Below are 18,989 nucleotides of genomic sequence, written 5' to 3'. Positions count from 1 at the left end.
CTGAAACTGTCAGCTACACCCACCCCTAAGGACAGGCCACCAGGGCACCTCTGAGTCTGCACACTCTGCTGCCGAGAACAGGTGATACTGTTGCAGGATGCAGCCACATTGTCGGTCCTTCCCATGTGATGAAACTCCTCATAACACTATTGAAGTGGCATGGGATGGAGCCACAATGGAACAGCAACCACGTTGCTCTTGTAAAAAAAAAAAAAGAAGAAGAAGAACCAGTGGTGACAGGTCCATTGGGGCAAAAGGGGCATTGCCTCACCAACCTGCCTACTCTCAGTTAGCACCTGCCTATTTACAGGCACCCAGTCAGGAGGTGGCCCTGCCAGTCACTGGCTCTGGTTTCACCTGCTATCCATCTTCTTCTCTTCCACCCCAACAATCTCAATGGGCACCAGCCACCACTGATCCTAAGCAGCAAACTGAAAGCAATGCAATGGGACTTGCTCAGAACGAATCTTTTACAGGGTTGTACCCAAGGGATGCAAATCCTCCTTCTGTTTTAGATGATTATCAATATGACTGAAGTTATACCACTGGTAACCCGAACAATGCAGCACTTTTGTTTGTGAGTATTGCTGTATTTCCCCCCCTATTGCTGACATTCTCTGTCAAATGTCAATTCGTAAGCTGTTACACCTTTAAATCTGGAAAACAGAGGGGGGCGGGAATAATAATATTCCTGTGCAAAACTTACATTACCATTAATACAAATTTTACAAGGTCAAGAAGTCTAAGAAATGTTCCAATCGGCAGCTGGTTAACAAGACAATACCATTGGTACATAAAATGCAAAAGGGAGAAAGTTCTTAAAAACCTGCAAAGCCAGTTTAAACAAGTTTAAAAGAAAAAACCCTACAGAAACAAAATTGTTGTTAAATGTCCTAATTTCTTTAAGAAAACACAATGGCAGCTACTGAGTTGAATCGAGAAATATCTTGAGAATGAAATGATGGAGGAAGTGAAGTGGACAACGTGTTCTCCAAGCGTAGGATTTGCTGAATGAAAACTAGAGGCTGTCACCTGCAAATGTTCATTCACCTGGACCACCTTCCAAAACGTATTGGTGATTATCTTCTAAGAAAGATGTCCTAAAATATTTCCTTTACAGGAATGTGTCCTTCAGGCATGATTTGAAAATACAATAATTCATTGTAGCTTGTTATGTTTCAAATTTTCAAACTGTGTTGTTGTTCTTACCTACCTATGCTCTTTCTATTTAAAAAAAAATCCATTTATATCTCTGAATTACTAATATATAAATACAGACTATCACATATAGCATTAAATGTCACTCCGTTGTCAGGCTGTAAACTCTACTTCAAAATACTCTCCAATGCCCTCATATATATATATATTATATAAAGAAGCATTAAAACTGTACATTAAAAGATATGAACTTATTTGTGAACTACAAAAGTAGGTTCCTCCACCACTTGCTAATAATTTTTGAAATGTAAACAAAGAAGTTCAAGTACAAAAAAGTGTGTTACTTGTGACTTGGCAAAATATTTTGGCACCTGATGTTATATGGGTTCAAGGTCCTTTTAATAATTTGTCTCGCTGATGCTCAATAAATCAGTTTCAAAATGCTTAGATCTTTGCTACCATATATCGCTGGTGAAGCTAAGCTCCCTCGTTGACAATGGTAGCAAGGGGTTGTTCCTATGGAATTCCTGTGTTTCTTTCATGCTGCTATTAAGAGGCAGCTGTCCATTGAATAGCGTCAGGGGTATGTTACAGTAAGTGTGGTGATTACTGCTTATGGCGGCTAACGGCAAGGTTGCAGACTGCATGTCATAATCATATCCTCTACAGTAATGTCTGGTTTGCACTGGATCCGGTTGTTGGTAATCGGTCAAGTCAGCCTGAGATGCGACCAAGGAAGCAGAGGTGTCCGTCACAGCAATGGAAGGCACCGCCTGAAGGTCCCCAAAGAGTCCCTGTTCAGCAGAATCTAGGACTTGGCGCCGAGATAAAACCTCTTTTTTCTTTGCAGGCATTTCATAGAGCAAGGTCTTCCAAAACTTTGAATTCAGTTTGTTGCTTTTCGGACCATTCCATTTGATGACTGAGGAAAGTTTAATAGTGTGCTTTAAAGATTCCACTTCCTGGTAATTCACTTTGCTTTTTAATTCAGGGCACTCAATGAAAATCACTTTGATATCTCCACTGACAAGCATGTTATGCAGTCTGTTTTCCATCTCAAAAATACTCCACCCTCTCCTGAGAACGTAATCTGGAGTTAGGATGATAATGAGTCTTCGGCTTTGTTCTATGCATCTGGAGAGATCGTCAAGGTATGCTGTAAACGGGAAGAGCAGAAAGACAGTAAAATAGTGAAAAATATACACTGCACCAAAGTAACAATTAAAAAATCAGCCTTGCAATTTAAGTAGGGGGTAAGCGCTCCCTTATACCTTGGTCAGCTCTACAGTCTTTCTAGATTATCCAAGAGCACTTCTCCCGAGATGACTGTGCCTTCTCTATGTTTTAAGCATTCCCTGTTTTCACATATCCTGTGGAGAAGGCGTGAGATTCTGCCCAAGCAGCTCAGTCATCTCTTGCTTCACAGGTATCCTAGTGGTTTACATGTATTTGTTGCAGTAAAATGCCTCAAATGTGAAGAGCAAATGCACATCTCCAAACAGGCCATGGACATGTGCATTGCAGTCACAGAAAATCATAATTTACTGGTGCATGTACTTTGTGTTGTATCCAATGATACTTTGTGTTGTATCCAGTGATGTCACATAGTGGTATACTTGTTCCGATGGAGAAACATTTTGAGCCAGTGGAATGCTGTTGTGCAACCAAATACACAAGCAGATTGCTGGTAACTTTGTTCCACAATAGGCTGTGCAATGTGTTTCACAACAGGTTTCCACTAGCACGGCTGTTGAATTGGATTCCTCTGTTGCACAGCATTAAAACCCCTGCACAATTAGTGCGTGAAACAACTAATTAGACTTTTGACCCCACCCTCCTCCCTGCTGAGGAAGAAGCTGACAAGCAGCAGCACCCCTTGGCCATCCATAAGGAGGAGGGCTGGTAGAGGACAGGCTGGTAGGGCAGTGCCCCATTTATGCAAATAGACCAGACTCCTCTGCTTTTGACTCAACCACAGCAAGGTGCTTACTGGGTCTGATCCCTGGATTGTCACTTCTGAGTCCTTCTTCCTGGCTCTCCCTTGGCAGTTTTCTGGGGCCCAGTTTGGAGAGCTGACCACAAGTTGAGAGCCACCATGATTATAATCAGGAAGCTTTCAACCTGCTGCCTCTTTCACTGAGCTGATCAGGCCTGTAGACTAAAGAACAGCCTGGAAGAGGATGCCTTCCTCTCTCTCCCCGCCCCCCCCCCCCAGGCTGCAGGTATGTCTCCTTTGGCTTGGGAGGGCTCTAAAATGTTCCATGTAAGCTCTGTGCTTTGCCTGAACGTTGGTACCCCATCTTTGGCACTTACTCCACCATCTGCTAGCTTCCCCTAAGATATGGGTCCCAGGAATTTAGCTCTGGGTCTGTAGCCAGCTGTGCGTCAAATTCAAATGTGGCTCTATAAACCTGCTTGCTCTCAGAACTCTCATTAGACCACAACTTTCCCCAGTCACACTACTGACCCTGCTCTGTCTCCTTTCTAGGTAACACACCTTGAGTGTTTTACCTGACTAGAATTGCTTGTCTGGGTGGATGATAAAGGTGTGTGTGTAGAAACTAGCTGACTGCCAAAAATAAAATTTACATTAATTGCCCTGCTCTCTTTCATTTCTAGCCTCACCCACCACTGGCATGTGGCCCCGGAAGGTCAATCAGTAGAGAATGTGGCCCTCAGGTTGAAAAAGGTCCACCCCTTTCCATTTTCTAGTCTTCCTACAAGCTCAGGATCATGACACCACTTCTGCTTCATTGCCCTTCCCTGCATGACCAGGAACTACAGAATAAATTATGCAAACAAAGGAAAAATATGTACATTTGCAAAATTTATTTGTTTAGAAACATAAACTTTATTTTTTCTAGTTTTTCTTGGTGCACAGTTTCAATTTAATTTGCTTTTTTTTTAAAGAAAAAGCACAGGAGTACACATCACTTTGCTGACATATCAATACGATGCTGGTAAAGCATATTTATTGTAAGTCAAATGAGAATTCTGAAATGCCAGCTCAGGCAACCGTTTTTGAAAATGCTTCTGACACATAAGATAAGAATGTTTTAAGGTGTGTGCATTTACACTGGAGATGGGTTCAGGGAGGAATTATCTGGCAATACAAATGCAGGTGGCATTTTATAGATATTTTATGAACTGCTCTTGCCTAGGATAGGCCACAATGGGGAATTTGCTGTTTATGATGATCCAGTGATACTGTCCAAATCTATTCTTTTCAATAAGAAAGAGATTGAATGACAAAGAGAGAGCCAGTTAACCAAATACACAAAATATTAAATTTTCCTCCCCAATTACTATTGACAAAACAACCACTCCCTTCCACTGCACAGTTTTGGAACTCAAACTTATTGACTCAGGTCATATTGGGGAAGGGCCATAGCTCAGTGGTAAAGCACCTGCCTTTCACACAGAGGGCCCCAGGTACAATTCCCAACATTTTCAGGTAGGGCTCGAAGAGACTGCAGGCTGAAACCCCGGAGAGCTGCTGCCAGTCAGTGTAGACAACACTAAGCAAAGTGGAACAATGTCTTCCAATGTTTCTGTTCCTATATTTAAACTGCAGATATATTCCCCCAAAGAATCACAGGCATTGCAGTTTGGTGGGCAGACAGAGAATTTTATTAGAGATTCCTAGCCCTACCCCACAAATGTATAGGCTGGTACTTGATGCCAATCATACTCAAGAGTACACCCACTGAAATTAATGGACATTATTAACTTAGGTCCCTTTAATTTCAATGGGTTTGATTTCAATAGGCCTGATTTTGACACAGAAACTGCTTGGGCCGTCTTGTTTGATGAAATCTGTTGGGAGAAAGGCAAACACAGTCCACTTGTGTGAGCAAACAAAATATTAACCTGGTGTTGAAGAGCTTGTCATGGCAAGGCCAGCTAAAGCTCTTTAGGAAGAGAACTTCCAAGCAAGCCACACCACTCAGAGAAAGGCCTTAATTAAGATCTTATGGTACTAATAGTGAAGGACAGTATGGGAACATGCACTGTACTCCAGCTATTTGGGTCCCAAGCTTTTCAGGGCTTTAAAGGTAAACATCAGCAATTTGAATTGGGCCCAGCAGTTAAGATGCAAGTAGTGTAAGCATTTAAGAATTGGCGAGTCTTGCCACATATGGACTGTTGTCTAAGGTCACCAGACATCCCCATTTCCTGGGGACAGTCCCCGGATTTACAGCTTTCTCAGCGTTCACGTGTACATAGCGAACAATAAGGGTCCCTGGATTCATTGAAAAAAATCTGGTAACCTTACTGTTGTCAGGCTGTTGTCTTGCCACATATGGAGTATATGAAAGCCAACAAACTGAAGTTCATTCCAGGTAAAACTGAGGCACTGTTCCCTAGACAGGATGGGTGGGATGTGTCCTACTCATGATGAGGATACACTCCCTCTGTGCTAGTACATAGCTTGGGGATACTGCTGGATCCTTTGCAACTGCATGAGGTTCAGGTAGCCTTGGTGGCTCAGAGTGCCTTCCATCAGCTTTGGCTGGTGGCCCAGCTATGCCCTTATCTGGATAGGGATAGTCTAACTTCTGTTTTCTACACTCTGGTAACCTCTAGATTAGATAGCTACATTGTGTTATATGTGAGGCTGCCTCTGAAGATGGTTCAGAAACATCAGCTGGTTCAGAATTCAGTGGCTAGGTTGCTCACTGAGACAATAATGTCTGAGCATGTAACACCAATCTTGGCCCCACTGCACTGACTGCCAATCAAAATGCCCCAATTCCAAGTGATGGATTTGCCCTATAAAGCCTTAAATGTCTTAGGACTGCTATACATCAAAGACCACCTTTCTCAATATAAATCAACATAGACCCTGAAAACATCATCTGAGGTTGTTATTCATGTGCTACCTTCATGAGAGGTCCAGAGGGTGGCAACACAAGAACAGGCCTTTTCTGTAGTGGTTCCCCATTTGTGGAATTCTCTCTCCAGGGAGGCTCACCTGGCGCTTTCACTACATATCTTTAGGTACCAGGTGAAAACATAACCAGAGTTTTGTCTGGTCTTTTAAATCTGTTTGTGGGTTACTGGTTTGTTTTTGTTTTTCTTTTGGTTATATATCTTGGGATTTCATTTAGTATTTTTATGTTGTAAACCACCCTGTGATCTTTGGATGAACGGCAGTATACAAATCTAATAAATAATAAATGAATAATAACAAGAATTACTCCGAGTAGGATTTGGTTCCCAGGCCAGAGGAGGGACGAAAAACAAGTGGGTTTAAAATAAAATAAAATAGTACCCTATATTATTTCCATATATTGTGAAATTTATTCAAAATAAGGCCTCAAAAGTTCTCCTGCATCCATTTAGGTTTTCATAATAGCAATAAAACTTCATGGAAACAAAGTTGGGTTATGTATGAAGTAAGAGCCAGCCATTGCCCAGCCTGATTGCTGCCCTCCATTGGATTGTAAATATGACAGGAAATGGATCCTTAGAGCCAATATACTGAACCAGTTTTGTTTCATATTATTATTATTATTATTATTGTTATTATTATTATTAAGCACATGGCAAATATATTTTCCAAATGTCAAATAATTCCCCCCGCCATGATCCAGACAGCTTCACTGTACTAATGAGTTGCTGTCCCCACAGATACCTCTTTGGCAGGAGGGCAGACAAGAAGAGCTGGGCAGACAATCCCCTCCCAGTTCACCCATGCCCCCTGGTGGAGAGGAGGACTAGCCGAAGTCCTTCTCTACTTACTTCTTTCAACTCTCCTTCCATTGGAAGATAGGGGCACCAGTTGGAAGAAGAGCCTGCAGAAGAAAGAGCACATTGTAGGGGTTGTTCCAGGTGGAACTCATCCCACATACAGTTTTGGCTGTGCGGTCCAGCAAATAATGATAATGATAATAAATGGGTTTGGTAGTTTTATGGGCTAGTAGGAGCAAGCCTCAGGGGTACCTGTGGGCTTCAAGATGTTGTGGCTCCCATCAGCCACATTCCACATGGCTAATGACACGGGATGATGGGAGTTACAGTCCAACCACATCTGGAAGGACAAAGGTTCCCCACTCCTGCTTCCTAAGTATAAATACCACTGTTTTCCCAAACTATTGGTGTAGAAGACTTTTAACTGCTGCACCATCATCTTGATTCATAGGGTCAAACGTACATCAATATTCAATTCTTTTTATTAGATTCTTATCACATACAAGAATGGGAGAGGGAACCAGTGAGCCTAGCTAAACTCTGGTGAAAGCCCTAGTGATTCCACTGAATTTTAGGGTCCATTCCAGTGCAAATATAAGCTTTCCATTGAAACACTGCCTTTGAACTGCATTATATACACTTTGTATGAAGTGGAGAGTAACACAACCAAATGCTAAGATGCAGCACAAATTGCCCACATAGATTCATGTGCATCTGCTTTGCTTTCCTCCCCAGAGGAATAACATGGTGCTGGAAGCTTGCAAGCCTTATTTAATGCCTCACTGTGACACAAGAGATTATGGATAAATTCTCATCCTTACTGACCACCCCCTTCTCCGACAACTTCCCAGGGTACTGGACAAACTGCAGCACAGAAACAGGGCCTATTTTCTTAGCGAAGGCACAGAAATAAACATAGGTGAACAAAGTGGGGAGGGGGTTGATCACAAATGGACCAATCAGAATTAATGTGGTGCAGTGGTTAGAGTGTTGGACTAGTATCTGGGAGACCAGGTTTCAAATTCCCACTTGCCATGAAACTCACTCGGTGACTGCGGGCTTGTTGCCTGTCAGCCTAGCCTAGCCCATGGGTTGTTGTGGGGATTAAATGAGGAGGAGGAGAACAATATACATCACCCTGAGTTCATTGGGATATAAATGCAAGAAATAAATAAATACTAAAAATCCACACCATGGTTGAAAGCTTGTTCACACTTATGGGGTTAGCTTTGGATATAGACGAGCCAGTTTCATCTGTGATATAAATGCATCTTTTCAGGTGCCAATTGAAAGTGGAATTCTAGTTGCTTAGGCAAATTTTCATTAGACTGCTTGTTAAATTTCAGAACAGCCTAGATCCTTTATTTTCCATCTCTGTGATCTTGGTAGACTTTGAAGAGCCACCACTATTGCACAGGGGGAAATGCCTATACAGCACACAAGCACCCTAGTGATTTCTTGCAGCTGCTCCAACCTGTACTTGGAAAACCTGTGTGACAAATTTTCCCACTCACTTCAATGGAGCTGGCTCCTCAGTTGAAGTGAATAGGAAAACTCAGCTACACTGGTGTTCTATCACATATTTATGAAATATGTGCAGAGGGAAAACACCTCCAGCAATGTGTCTGATGCTAAATCAGAAGTGCATCTCAAGCTGCTTTGGAGTAAGCAAAATCAAGTGGGCTGCAATGGACCACTCTGTTCTTATGGGGGCAAGGACAGTATGAACAAGCTCTTGGGAGCTCAATTATCACTTGGGAGAGGATTGTACTCCACCAGGTTCTGAACAAACACAGCATATAGGAGTGGGAGTAGAATGGTGTTAAAATTGAAGGTATTGTCATGGAGATTTGGACTCCATATACCGGAAAAGCAAATTGTTCAAGTGATAACCCCTTTCCAGACCAGTTACAAACTGGGATTCAGAGGCGCCATCTTCTGAAGCACACTGAGGGGGCCTGACACAACGTCCTGATATCACATGTACAACATCCTGACGTTACGTGTGCAATGTCACACATCATCCTGACGTTGCTCTGTGCCTGGCTCCAACAATGGGGGGGGCCCTGCCCCCCTAAAAACCCCCATTGAGGAGGCCCAGAGTTCTTCGGCCCCTTGGAGTCAGTGCCTATGCTGGGATATATGTTGCCCTAAAGAACAATTTGACAAAAGGTACTGTATGTTAGTACCATCAGCAGTATAAAAACACAACACATGCTTACACTTTTCTAAATTTAAGAAGATCCATAAGCCATTTTTAGCATTTTCTCCACCTTTATCAAAAACAAAATAAAAACCATTAGTAATTTGTTGCTGCGAGATGTGGAGATGGTCACTTGTCCAGAAGGCTCAAAAAATTAAATGGCGAACAACCACCATGCCTCTTTCCTCAGAGAGTTTTCTTTCCGGGGTGTGTCTTCCAAAATGATTACGTATGATCATGGATGTCCATCAGTAATTATAAACCATGACAGTTAAACAGAACCTCCCTATTCAGAAATGGGATACCTCTGATTACCAGGTGCTGGGGATAAACAAAATGGAAAGGCTATTCCTCTCCATGGCATACAATTTATGGCAGTTCTCAGGAAGTTTTGCCATTCCAGAAGTTGCAGGGCTACAACTCCCACCATAACTGGTCATTGGTCATGCTTACTGGGGCTCATGGGAGTTGGAATACAACAAGATCTGGAGGACCACCAGTTCATTATCTGTGCAAGAATACTTTATACTGAAGAGGGCAATCTATAAACATATGGAATAAAATAAAATAAAATAAATAAGACCCACTTTGACCCTTAAGTGAAATTATGGCCAATTATTTGACAGCACTGAGATCCATGTTTGGTAGGGATCAGGAACAGCCCCATAGTGAGCCAGAATGAACTGTGTGACTCAGGTGGCAGATCAAGAGGGTGTGTGGATAGCACCTCCCCACCCCAATTTCCCACCTGCAAAGCTGCCTGTTCCCACCACCACATCTGCTGGTTGCTGCTCCTGCGGACATCTGTGGTACAGGAGCCGTCTGAGGCCACCTGACTCACAATGCCTTCCTCAGAGTGCAGCCCTGATAGGAAAAGGTGGTCCTGGGGGTCCTGGGAAGTGGCAATTGGTGGGTGAGTGGCAGCTGACTGGTGGCGGGGAAGCAGTGGCAGAAGATGGTGGCAGCAGGTGGAGAGAGAGAACTGGTGTTAAGAGGACCTGGGAGACAGGGGTTCAGATCCCTACTCGACCATGAGGCTCAGCGTAACCTACCTCACAGGGTTGTTGTGAGGATAAAATGGGGAGGAGAGACACATGCACCCCACCCACTAGGAGCTTCATAGAGGAAAAGGCAGGACAAAAATGCAATATAAATAAGAGGGCAGCAGTGAAGCACCTCAGGTGGCATAGTGTTCTGTGCCAGCCCTGAAGGTGCAGATTCACCACCAGCACATTCTGCAGCTCAAGATTTTGTGCTGTGGTGGTTACAGCCATGCAGTCTGCTTCCACTGTGTACACATCTATGCAGACAAGAAAAATGTTACTGGACACTGAGACAACCAAGGCATTAAAGGCTTAGGCTCAGCAGCATGCCTTTCCCCAGGGCTGTGCAATCCTCTGGCACTGCAGTCAGAACTGATAGCTTACTTTCACTGCTCTTCCCTTTCTTGCTGAGCATCTTTCTTCAAGGGTAGCAGGTGGAACCCAAAGCCCTGTCTTTTGTCACCTGGCCAAACCCACAGGCTTGCAAAGAGCAACAGGAGGAAGCTCTAGCTGGCTTGTGAGGCCAGACCTAAAGCCACAATCCGACAAGCTTAACCTTTCCTTTGTGAGAAAGAATTAAGTCATTGGTGTGAGCAAGATGGCAACGCCTGTTTTTACAGATCATGGTGGCTTTTCCTGTCTTTCATCTTAGTGGGCAAGTCTTTTTTTCTGTTCTTTTTAAATAGAGAGTTTGGAGTAGCACTGTTTGCCCTCAGCATCAGGTTGAAGGTATACTGCTCTGAATGTGGAGGTTCTGCTTACCTAATAATTGGCCTATCCTCCATGAATAACTGTGTTGGCACCTCAGGTATTGACTTAGAAAGGAAGTTTTATTTCCCCACTAGAAATAAGGGGTCTATTTACTGCAAACTCGGGGTTTTTTAATTTTTTTTTTAAAAAGAAACCCAACGCAGCCTGCTTTCAAATTCATATTCTGCATTGTCATCATTTGGTGGAGATTAAGCATTCCTTCCGTTCTGCATGAAAGAATCAAAATCCTTTCAGAAACCCTGAATCGTCCCAGTTGCAAGGGAGGGAAGTGACAGGATATATCACTCAATGCTTAGCAATGAAAGCTGACGTCCTCAGGTAGTGTATATTTCTGATGATGGTTAATGACTCTCTGAAATTATGCTGATGAGTCTTTGCTGCAGTGCCTGAATGACAGGTGGACACAAAGGAAAATGCCACCCCGTCTAGAGAGAGGCACCTGCAAGGATGCCGATTCATTTGAAGCATTTGTTCTCTTCATAGAAAATAATAATAATTGTGACTTAAAATACTTTGATTCTGCTCACTCCTTAAAAAAACAAAAACAAATTACGCCTGGGAAAAACAGCAGCTGTGCATGAAACAAAAAATAATTGTTCCCATAATTGGCTTCATGGGGTGTATAGTTTATACCTCACATGTGTTTTAACTTGTTATGTGTCTGCATGTAGATAAGCTGTTGTGATGAACCAAAGGTGAACTGTTCTGGAGGCTCTGCAACCACCATTGTGCTACTCAAAATAACCCCACAATTAATTGGTATCTGAAGAAGTGTGCATGCACACGAAAGCTCATACCTAAGAACAAACTTAGTTGGTCTCTAAGGAATTTTTCTATTTTTTATTTTGTTTCCACAATTAATTAGTAGCTGCTGTAACAATGAGCTCGGATATGTTTATATTCATTTGCTTTGATACAGGCTAATTGGATTGCTTTGATGTTATCCTTATCTGTGGTCTTGGGGTGCTGGGCTCTGAGCCCAAAAAGGGGAACTATCTGTAAGATTTGGGTGTTTGCCACCTATGCCCTCATCTGGTCAGGTGAAGTGATGGGAAGTCCAGGCCAAAGTGACGTATGCTGCTTTGTGTATAAAGAATGTGTACTGTACATGTTTGCTTGGATGAGAACAAGCCATCTCCTTGCTGCAGTGTCTGTCCCATGTCTGTAAAGACTGGGAGACCTGGCAGGCTGATCTGCTGTAAGTCTACACCTTCTTTTAATAAAGCACTAAAACTGATCAATCTGGAGTTTTTGACATCCTTCTTTGGTATCCCTGCACCAAAGCTTTCTGACAAGCCCTCCTTTGGACCTGTGGTTCAGAACAGCAGTACACCAATAATGAAGAACAAGTGCCTCTCTGGATGTTGCTAGACTACAATTCTCATCATCCTTGATCATTGGGCATGCAGGATAGGGCTGTTGGGCTACATCAGGGACAGGTAACTGTTGGCCCTCCACATGCTATTGCACTATTTCTCCCATTATCGTGGACCATCCTGGATGCTGGCTGGTGAAGATGGGAGTTGAAGTTCAGGAACATTTGAGGGACACCTGGCAGATTTGGGGAAGAAATTTGATTCAGTTTGTATTAAAAGGTGGACCTACTAATCCACCTTTTCGAACACAATTTGAGAACTGAACCATGAGCATCCTCTGAAGTCACATGCCTCTAAATTTTGTAACACACTTCCTAGGGGGCAGTGTGTACATTAGTCTAAGTGCATATGCAAATGTATATATTAGGAGACAATTCACTAAAATACTGATAAATTTGCACGATGGGTTTTTCCCCCTAAGAAAAAACTGCAAATTGCGGTAGAAATGTGGAGAATTGAATTTACAACTGGAAAAATGAGAAACCGAGAGAACCAAAAGGGATCTGTCCAACTGTCTTCTGGATCACATCATTGCTTGACCACAGTTCCTACCACCTTTTGCCATTGGACCATGCTGACTGGGGCTGATGGGAACTGGAGTCCTACCACCCTGGGAGGCACCAGATTTCTCATCCCTATCATAGTATGTGGCAGGGACTGAGGATGAGTTTGAAAGACCTGCTACATAGGCACAGGGGCAACGGCCTTTTGCCATTCCAAAATATGAATGGGATACCAATACAATAAAAATGTACATACATACAGTCTACTTCCCTTCATTGAATGTTTCTGCAGCAAGGTGGTAGGGGCAGGAGGTGCTTCACACAGTGGTTTAGCAAGCTGCTGTGTGAAGCATCACCCTGGATGTGGTGCCTGGGGCAGTAGGAGCTTGGGACAAGCTGTTGGGGGTATCTGATGGGTGGATGAAGTGTAAAGGGAGGAGGTTTTGATCAGGTGTGTGGGAAGGGCAAAGGGGTAGGCAGAGTTGGCTAATGGAGTGAGCAGGAGTGGCAGCCCCTGGTATGCAATACATATGGTGCCTGCTTTTCCCCCTTACAAGTAAACATGTCTGCAAAACTTTTTTTTTTTTTTTTAATGCAATCTGATTTGGCAGAGCCACCAAGAGCCAAATGAAATTGCTCTGGAGGCCTGAATGTGGTCCATAGGCCATGAGTATTCTAGTCCTGAATGAATTTAGTAGCATTTCCCAAGCAGGTAATGGGTTAGCCTGGCACAATGGCATGCACACCAGTGTTCACTTGAACAATGGCAGAACATGTTGTAACATTTCTCTTCCCTTGGCTCCCAAAATCATGTTGTTAACTTAATCTGAATGCTATAGAAAAGGCAGAAAGACAACCTGTTTTCTGCATGCTATTTGTGCCAAAATCCATTGGCTGCAAAGTTCCAGGGACAAACAACTCGACTTCCTATTCATCTGGGGTTAATTAGGATCAGTGCTACTACTAACTTCATCAAACTAATCTACCCAATGAAATTTAGAGAAGGGGAATTCGCAAATAATAAAGTAATAAAATCTTTGGCTAAGCTGTTAAAACATACCCTTTAATACTAACAAATGTTTGGGGGTGATTTCTCCTGTTGTTAATTCTTTTTAATGTCTGTTTGCATATTATAATTGTTATCACAGGCAGAGTGCAAATAGAATATTCTCAATTGCCTAACTACTGTTAGGAAGTCTGCTATGTTGTTATAAGCCCCACACATATTTTCCCTCATGCAAATCCTCCACAGTTTCCAGTATTAAAACGAACAATGGTGCATATTACTTCTGCAGCAGCACTAACCAGATTCCCTTGAAAATACACTTTAAATCCTGTTTTAAAACTTTGATCCTGAGGAGAAAACCTGATCACTGGGTCTTAGCGTCAGTGGAAATTAAATGCAAAAGATGTATAGGAAAGGGACATTTATTTGCACAGTAGAAGGGTTAGTGGATGGAAGCCATTCTGATACCACAGAAATTCACAGGGTCTAATTGCCTGCTTTTTCTTTCTGGTGAAACATGATTGTAGAAAATATAATGGCCTGGACATTGCACCTGCTCTGTGTTATCAGGACCGAAACTCTTAAGAACTTGTGCCTGAGCTTCTCCCTCCCTCCTCCCTCTCATTCCTCATTCCCTGTGTGCCATGGCTTTTTTAGATTGTGAGCCAGAGTGAAGGGACCATCTTACTATTGATATTTAGAAGGTGCTTCCTTGGCTAAAGGACATGGTATAAATGCCACAAACAAACAAAGAAGTGAATGTGACAAATGTAAAAGCAAAAGCAAATAAGAGCTGCATTTTTGCTAGACCTTGGCACTGTAATTCTAATTGACAGAACTGATTTCAGAGGTTGACATCATTGGGCACCTTCCAAGGTCCACACCTCTGCAAAGGGCCCACTGTCAACTCCCAGAGTCTCCAGGCTCTGCTTCTCCTCCTCTTTGCTGTGCTGTTCACCAACCAAGCTTGCATGCAGAGAGAGGGCAGGTGAAGAGGCAGGGACAGCAATGAGTGGCAGACTTTACACTTTCTCACTGGGCAGGTGTGCAGCTTGGGTCCAAAGGCAGTGAGGACACCAGTGAAGAGGAGATATGCTCATGGGTTACCTCATTCCACAGGGCCCTCCAAAACCTAGAGCTGGCATGGCCAGCCACCAGGAGATTGTCTTCTCCATAATTTCCTTCCTTACCAAGTAGCCTTTTTCTGACCCAGAGTCTCTACCTTTTAGCTTCGACAGCAGGTTGTGTAGAACCTGTTGTTGGATTCCAGCTCCCATCAACCCTAGCTAGCATGGCCAATGAATGAGCAGGGGTGATGGGAGTTGCAGTCCAGCAACTTCTGAAAGCCACAGATTCCCTGACCTTGGGTTAAAGCTGTGCCCAGCAGCTACCCCTTTTGTAAAGCTAATCAGTCATGCCTGATTGTTGTTGGGACTTTGTATTTCGTTTTGGAGAGGGCCATACAAAAAGGAAGCACAAGCTTATGAATCAGCATGCACTTTTTTGTAGTATGGCTGACCTATGCCTGAGGTGAGCAGTTGCCTCAGGGTGGCAAACTCCAGACAACCGGGAGCAGCTGCAGATCTGACCTCCCTGGAGCTTGCTCTGCGCTTGTTGGCCTCCTCCTTATGCCACTAGTGGGGGGCACACAAGGGCAGGCACACAGTGGAAGTGGCAGTGGTGGGGAGCCAGTAGTTTTGTCTTCAGCAGCAAAATGTCTTGGGCCAGCCCTGCTTAGCAGAATTGCACAGGTAGTCTCATACCCCAAGGTGACGGGTACTTACTCCCAGTAGGGATCAGGTCCCTATCCGGAATGAAGAGTTTGTAACCGTAATGCTTCTCCAGAACATCTGGCAAGATTTCAAGGGCGAATTGTTCCTCTTCACTGTTGTCGCAGTCTAGTGTGTCTGGATCCACTTTTGTGTAAGAGAGATAGGCATCATATTCCTTGTTGTCTGTAAATAAAACCACAAATCACTTTTTAAAAAAGAAAAAGAAAGAAAGAAATACCCTTACACTGGTGAGTTATGTCCTTGTACCGGTGAGACAATGAAGAATGCCTGGGCCTGGTGCTAGCTAGCAATATAGGCAGCTGCCTCGTTGCAAGTCAGATTATTGGCCCACCTAGCTCAGCATTCTCCACACTGACTGGCAGCACCTCTTCAGGGTTTCAGACAGGGGTCTCTCCCAGCCCTCCCTGGAGATGCTGCTGGGGAATGAACCTGGAGCTGTTCACATGTTATGTACTGTCAGTGTGTATTAAATATTGTTAAGTTGTTAATGAATGGCAAGCAACAACATGAATTTCTTCTCCACCCCTGTACTTCTACATCCAACATTCGTAGCAACTTTCAAAGGACTGGGAACTTTGTAAATGAAACCAGCAATTTTATTGCCTGTATTAACGCACAATTGCATTGTATATGCAACTGGCTTAATGTATATATTGAATGCATTTATTTACTGGAGCTTTTAATGCAGAGGCACAAAGCTTTATATCACTTCTCAGGTCTGCTGGGGGCAAAGACAAGGCTGAGACAGGTAGTTCTGATAAGTGTTTGTGAGAAGCTACCATTATTAACAGAAAATGAAAAATCCAACAGGTAATGCAGTTAAGACCAGAATGCCTATAAAGCACTGATTTTGAACAATCATCACCAACAACAGCAGCAACTGGGGATGGAGGATAAGAAATCATTAGAAGCAAATCTAAAAGAATACTTTGTATTAAAAAAGGGAGGCTAAATAGCCATTCATATGTGTCCCCCCAAAGTATGGTAATTACTCAAATTCTCATCAGGTGGATCTGGCTGAGACTTGTGAGGAGAATCATGGAAAGTGCAGGCATTTCTTTTCTCAGCTAGAGAATTGATTCCCCTGCTCTTCCTATTGAAGAAAACAAGGTGTTCCAGTGAGCTGTTACTGGTTCTAGCAGGGTTGGCATATTTCAATATGAGAGCAAGGCTAGATGATGGATGGGGCGAGGTTGGATCCTGGCATGGTTCGCTTAGCAAAAGGAAATCAGCTTTTAAACCCCCAAGGAGCATGAAAGTCTTTCGCTTTCCTAGTAAACAATGGAGTGTGACGCAGCAACTGGATGATGGAAACTCTGGTTTATAGGAAGAATATCCCACCCCATCGTGCAATGAGACGCATGATACCAGTAGTGGCTTGTGCCCCTTGGGACTAGTAGAGCAGAAGGAAGGGAGACCAAAGAGTAGGTGGAGCCAGAGTCAAGGGTAAAGGTAAAGGTAAAGGACCCCTGATAGTTAAGTCCAGTCACAGACGACTCTGGGGTTGCGGTGCTCATCTCGCTTTACAGGCCGAGGGAGCAGGCGTTTGTCTGCAGACAGTTTTTCCGGACCATGTGGCCAGCATGACTAAGCCGCTTCTGGCGAAACCAGAGCAGCACACAGAAACGCCATGGTACATGGTGCCAACTAATTCTAATTTTGTCATAGAGTTGTAAGGGACCCTCTAGTTCAACCCCCTGCAATGCAGGAATATGCAGCTGTCCCTTGTGGGGATAAAACCCATGACCTTGGTGTTATCAGCACCACACTCTAACCAACTGAGCTATCCCTTGTCCCCATCCTCCTCCCTGCGGAGTTCTACAAGGACAACACAGAGACAAAGGAAGAGGCAGATGACAGGCTGGGCCACTCAATTTCCAATCCTCTTCCCTTTTGCCTGTCCAGCCAACCTCAAACCAACAGAACCCATCTCCTTTCCCCTCCCACCCACCTACTTAGTTGCTGCTGCTGCCCCCGCCTAGTGTGTGGCTGCTGCTATGCAGCATTCCAGACACCAATTTTCCCCAAGGGGTTTGAGACAATGGAGTTTCCCCCAAGGATTACTGGCTGCATCCGAAGAAACACCTGTTCAGGGAAGTGTTCCTGCTGATCTCCTGACCTGAACCTCCTGTTTCAATTGCTGTGTGCTGTTTTAATGGGCTTGTTTCACTGCACATCTTAATTGTAGAAGGTTATTTCAATATTTTGATGGAACTATTTGTGGGATGTAAAATGCAGGAGCAGTCAAATACAACATTGCTAGAGTGGACATAGAAAGGGAACTGTAGGCCAGCCAGTCGGAACTCGCTGTTTCCCCTGGGCTGGGATGACTTCCTCTGTGTAACAGGAGATGGGTGTGGTCTCACCTGGGCAGGTTAACATAAAACCACAGGGACCACACTCCATCTTTCTCTCTTTGATGATGTTCTCAATGAAGCTGTACTGCTAAGATGCTCTCTTGGCTTCCATCTTCAAGCCAAGAGAGGACAAAGGAGCTGTTTTCCCTTATGGAACAGTCTCCTGAGTGAATGTTACTTTTACTAAGTTTAAGCCTGCTGTCTGGGATCCAATTGTGAACAGATGATTTCTCATGAGTAAACGTTTTATACTTTTATAGAAGACTGTGTAGTGTCTTAGTTTGATTAATGGGGAAAATACCAGGACATTTATTACAGAGGTTTTAACAAACCTGAGCAAGCTATCTGCTGCGTGTGTGTGTTTAAAAGGGGAATGAGAACTCTGCTAATTTCTGGGACTTGTAAACACAAGCTGGAATAGGATATCTTAAACAATATATCCTCTCCTGCATCCCAAAACATTCCCACAAAGGGTTAGTGGCCCCAGAATTGCGTATTTTTGTGTATTTTTGAAGGATTGCATTGGAATGCATTTTTGAATTGAGAGTATTTTTCTGAGAGAACTTCCTGGTAGCACATGGTCTATTGTTCTCATTGTGCTGAAGGGGGATTAGCCTACCCCTCCCCTCCCTCAGTTCACAGTGATCCAAGGCAGTGAAGATTTGTTCTGTATTTTGAGACTTTTGAGTTTTTGATTTTAGAATTTTGGCAAATTTTAGAATTTTTCAAATTTTAGAATTTAAAGATGGCTAGAGTACCTTTTGATAGTGAAGCAAAGCTTGGGATGCTTGTGCTGGATGAATATAATTTTGTGCATTGGAAAACATGCTTAATGGCATATCTAGATGCAAAGCACGTTTTAGAGGCTGTTGAAGATCCTATGCCTACTGGCTCAAGTAGAGAAGATTTAGCCAAGATAAGAACTTGGAAAAACAAGAACAGTGAAGCCAGACACATAATTTTGAGTGGACGTTGCAATGAGCATCTATCATTAATAAATAGTAAAGATGATGCATCTCAGATCCTAAAAGACATTGAAAACATGTATGGAGAATCTACAAAGAACTCCTACGGAACCTTGGTGT

General features: G+C 43.4%; 1 protein-coding gene across 2 annotated transcripts in view; it reads right to left on the bottom strand.

The window, feature by feature from the left end:
- Positions 1-601: 601 nt before the first annotated feature.
- The window catches only part of IL1RAPL2 (interleukin 1 receptor accessory protein like 2), a 478,226-nt gene continuing 459,838 nt past the window's right edge, over positions 602-18,989 (bottom strand). For both annotated transcript variants that reach the window (XM_033138022.1, XM_033138023.1), the window contains 2 exons: positions 15,539-15,709; positions 602-2,314 (listed from right to left, as the gene is read on the bottom strand). In XM_033138022.1, coding sequence (XP_032993913.1) covers positions 1,614-2,314; positions 15,539-15,709 — 872 coding nt within the window. In that variant the 3' untranslated portion in view covers positions 602-1,613. The remainder of the gene's footprint in view (positions 2,315-15,538; positions 15,710-18,989) is intronic.

This window comes from Lacerta agilis, chromosome Z (assembly GCF_009819535.1).
Source record: "Lacerta agilis isolate rLacAgi1 chromosome Z, rLacAgi1.pri, whole genome shotgun sequence".
NCBI lineage: Eukaryota > Metazoa > Chordata > Lepidosauria > Squamata > Lacertidae > Lacerta > Lacerta agilis.
This window is presented reverse-complemented; position numbering and strand designations above follow the sequence as displayed.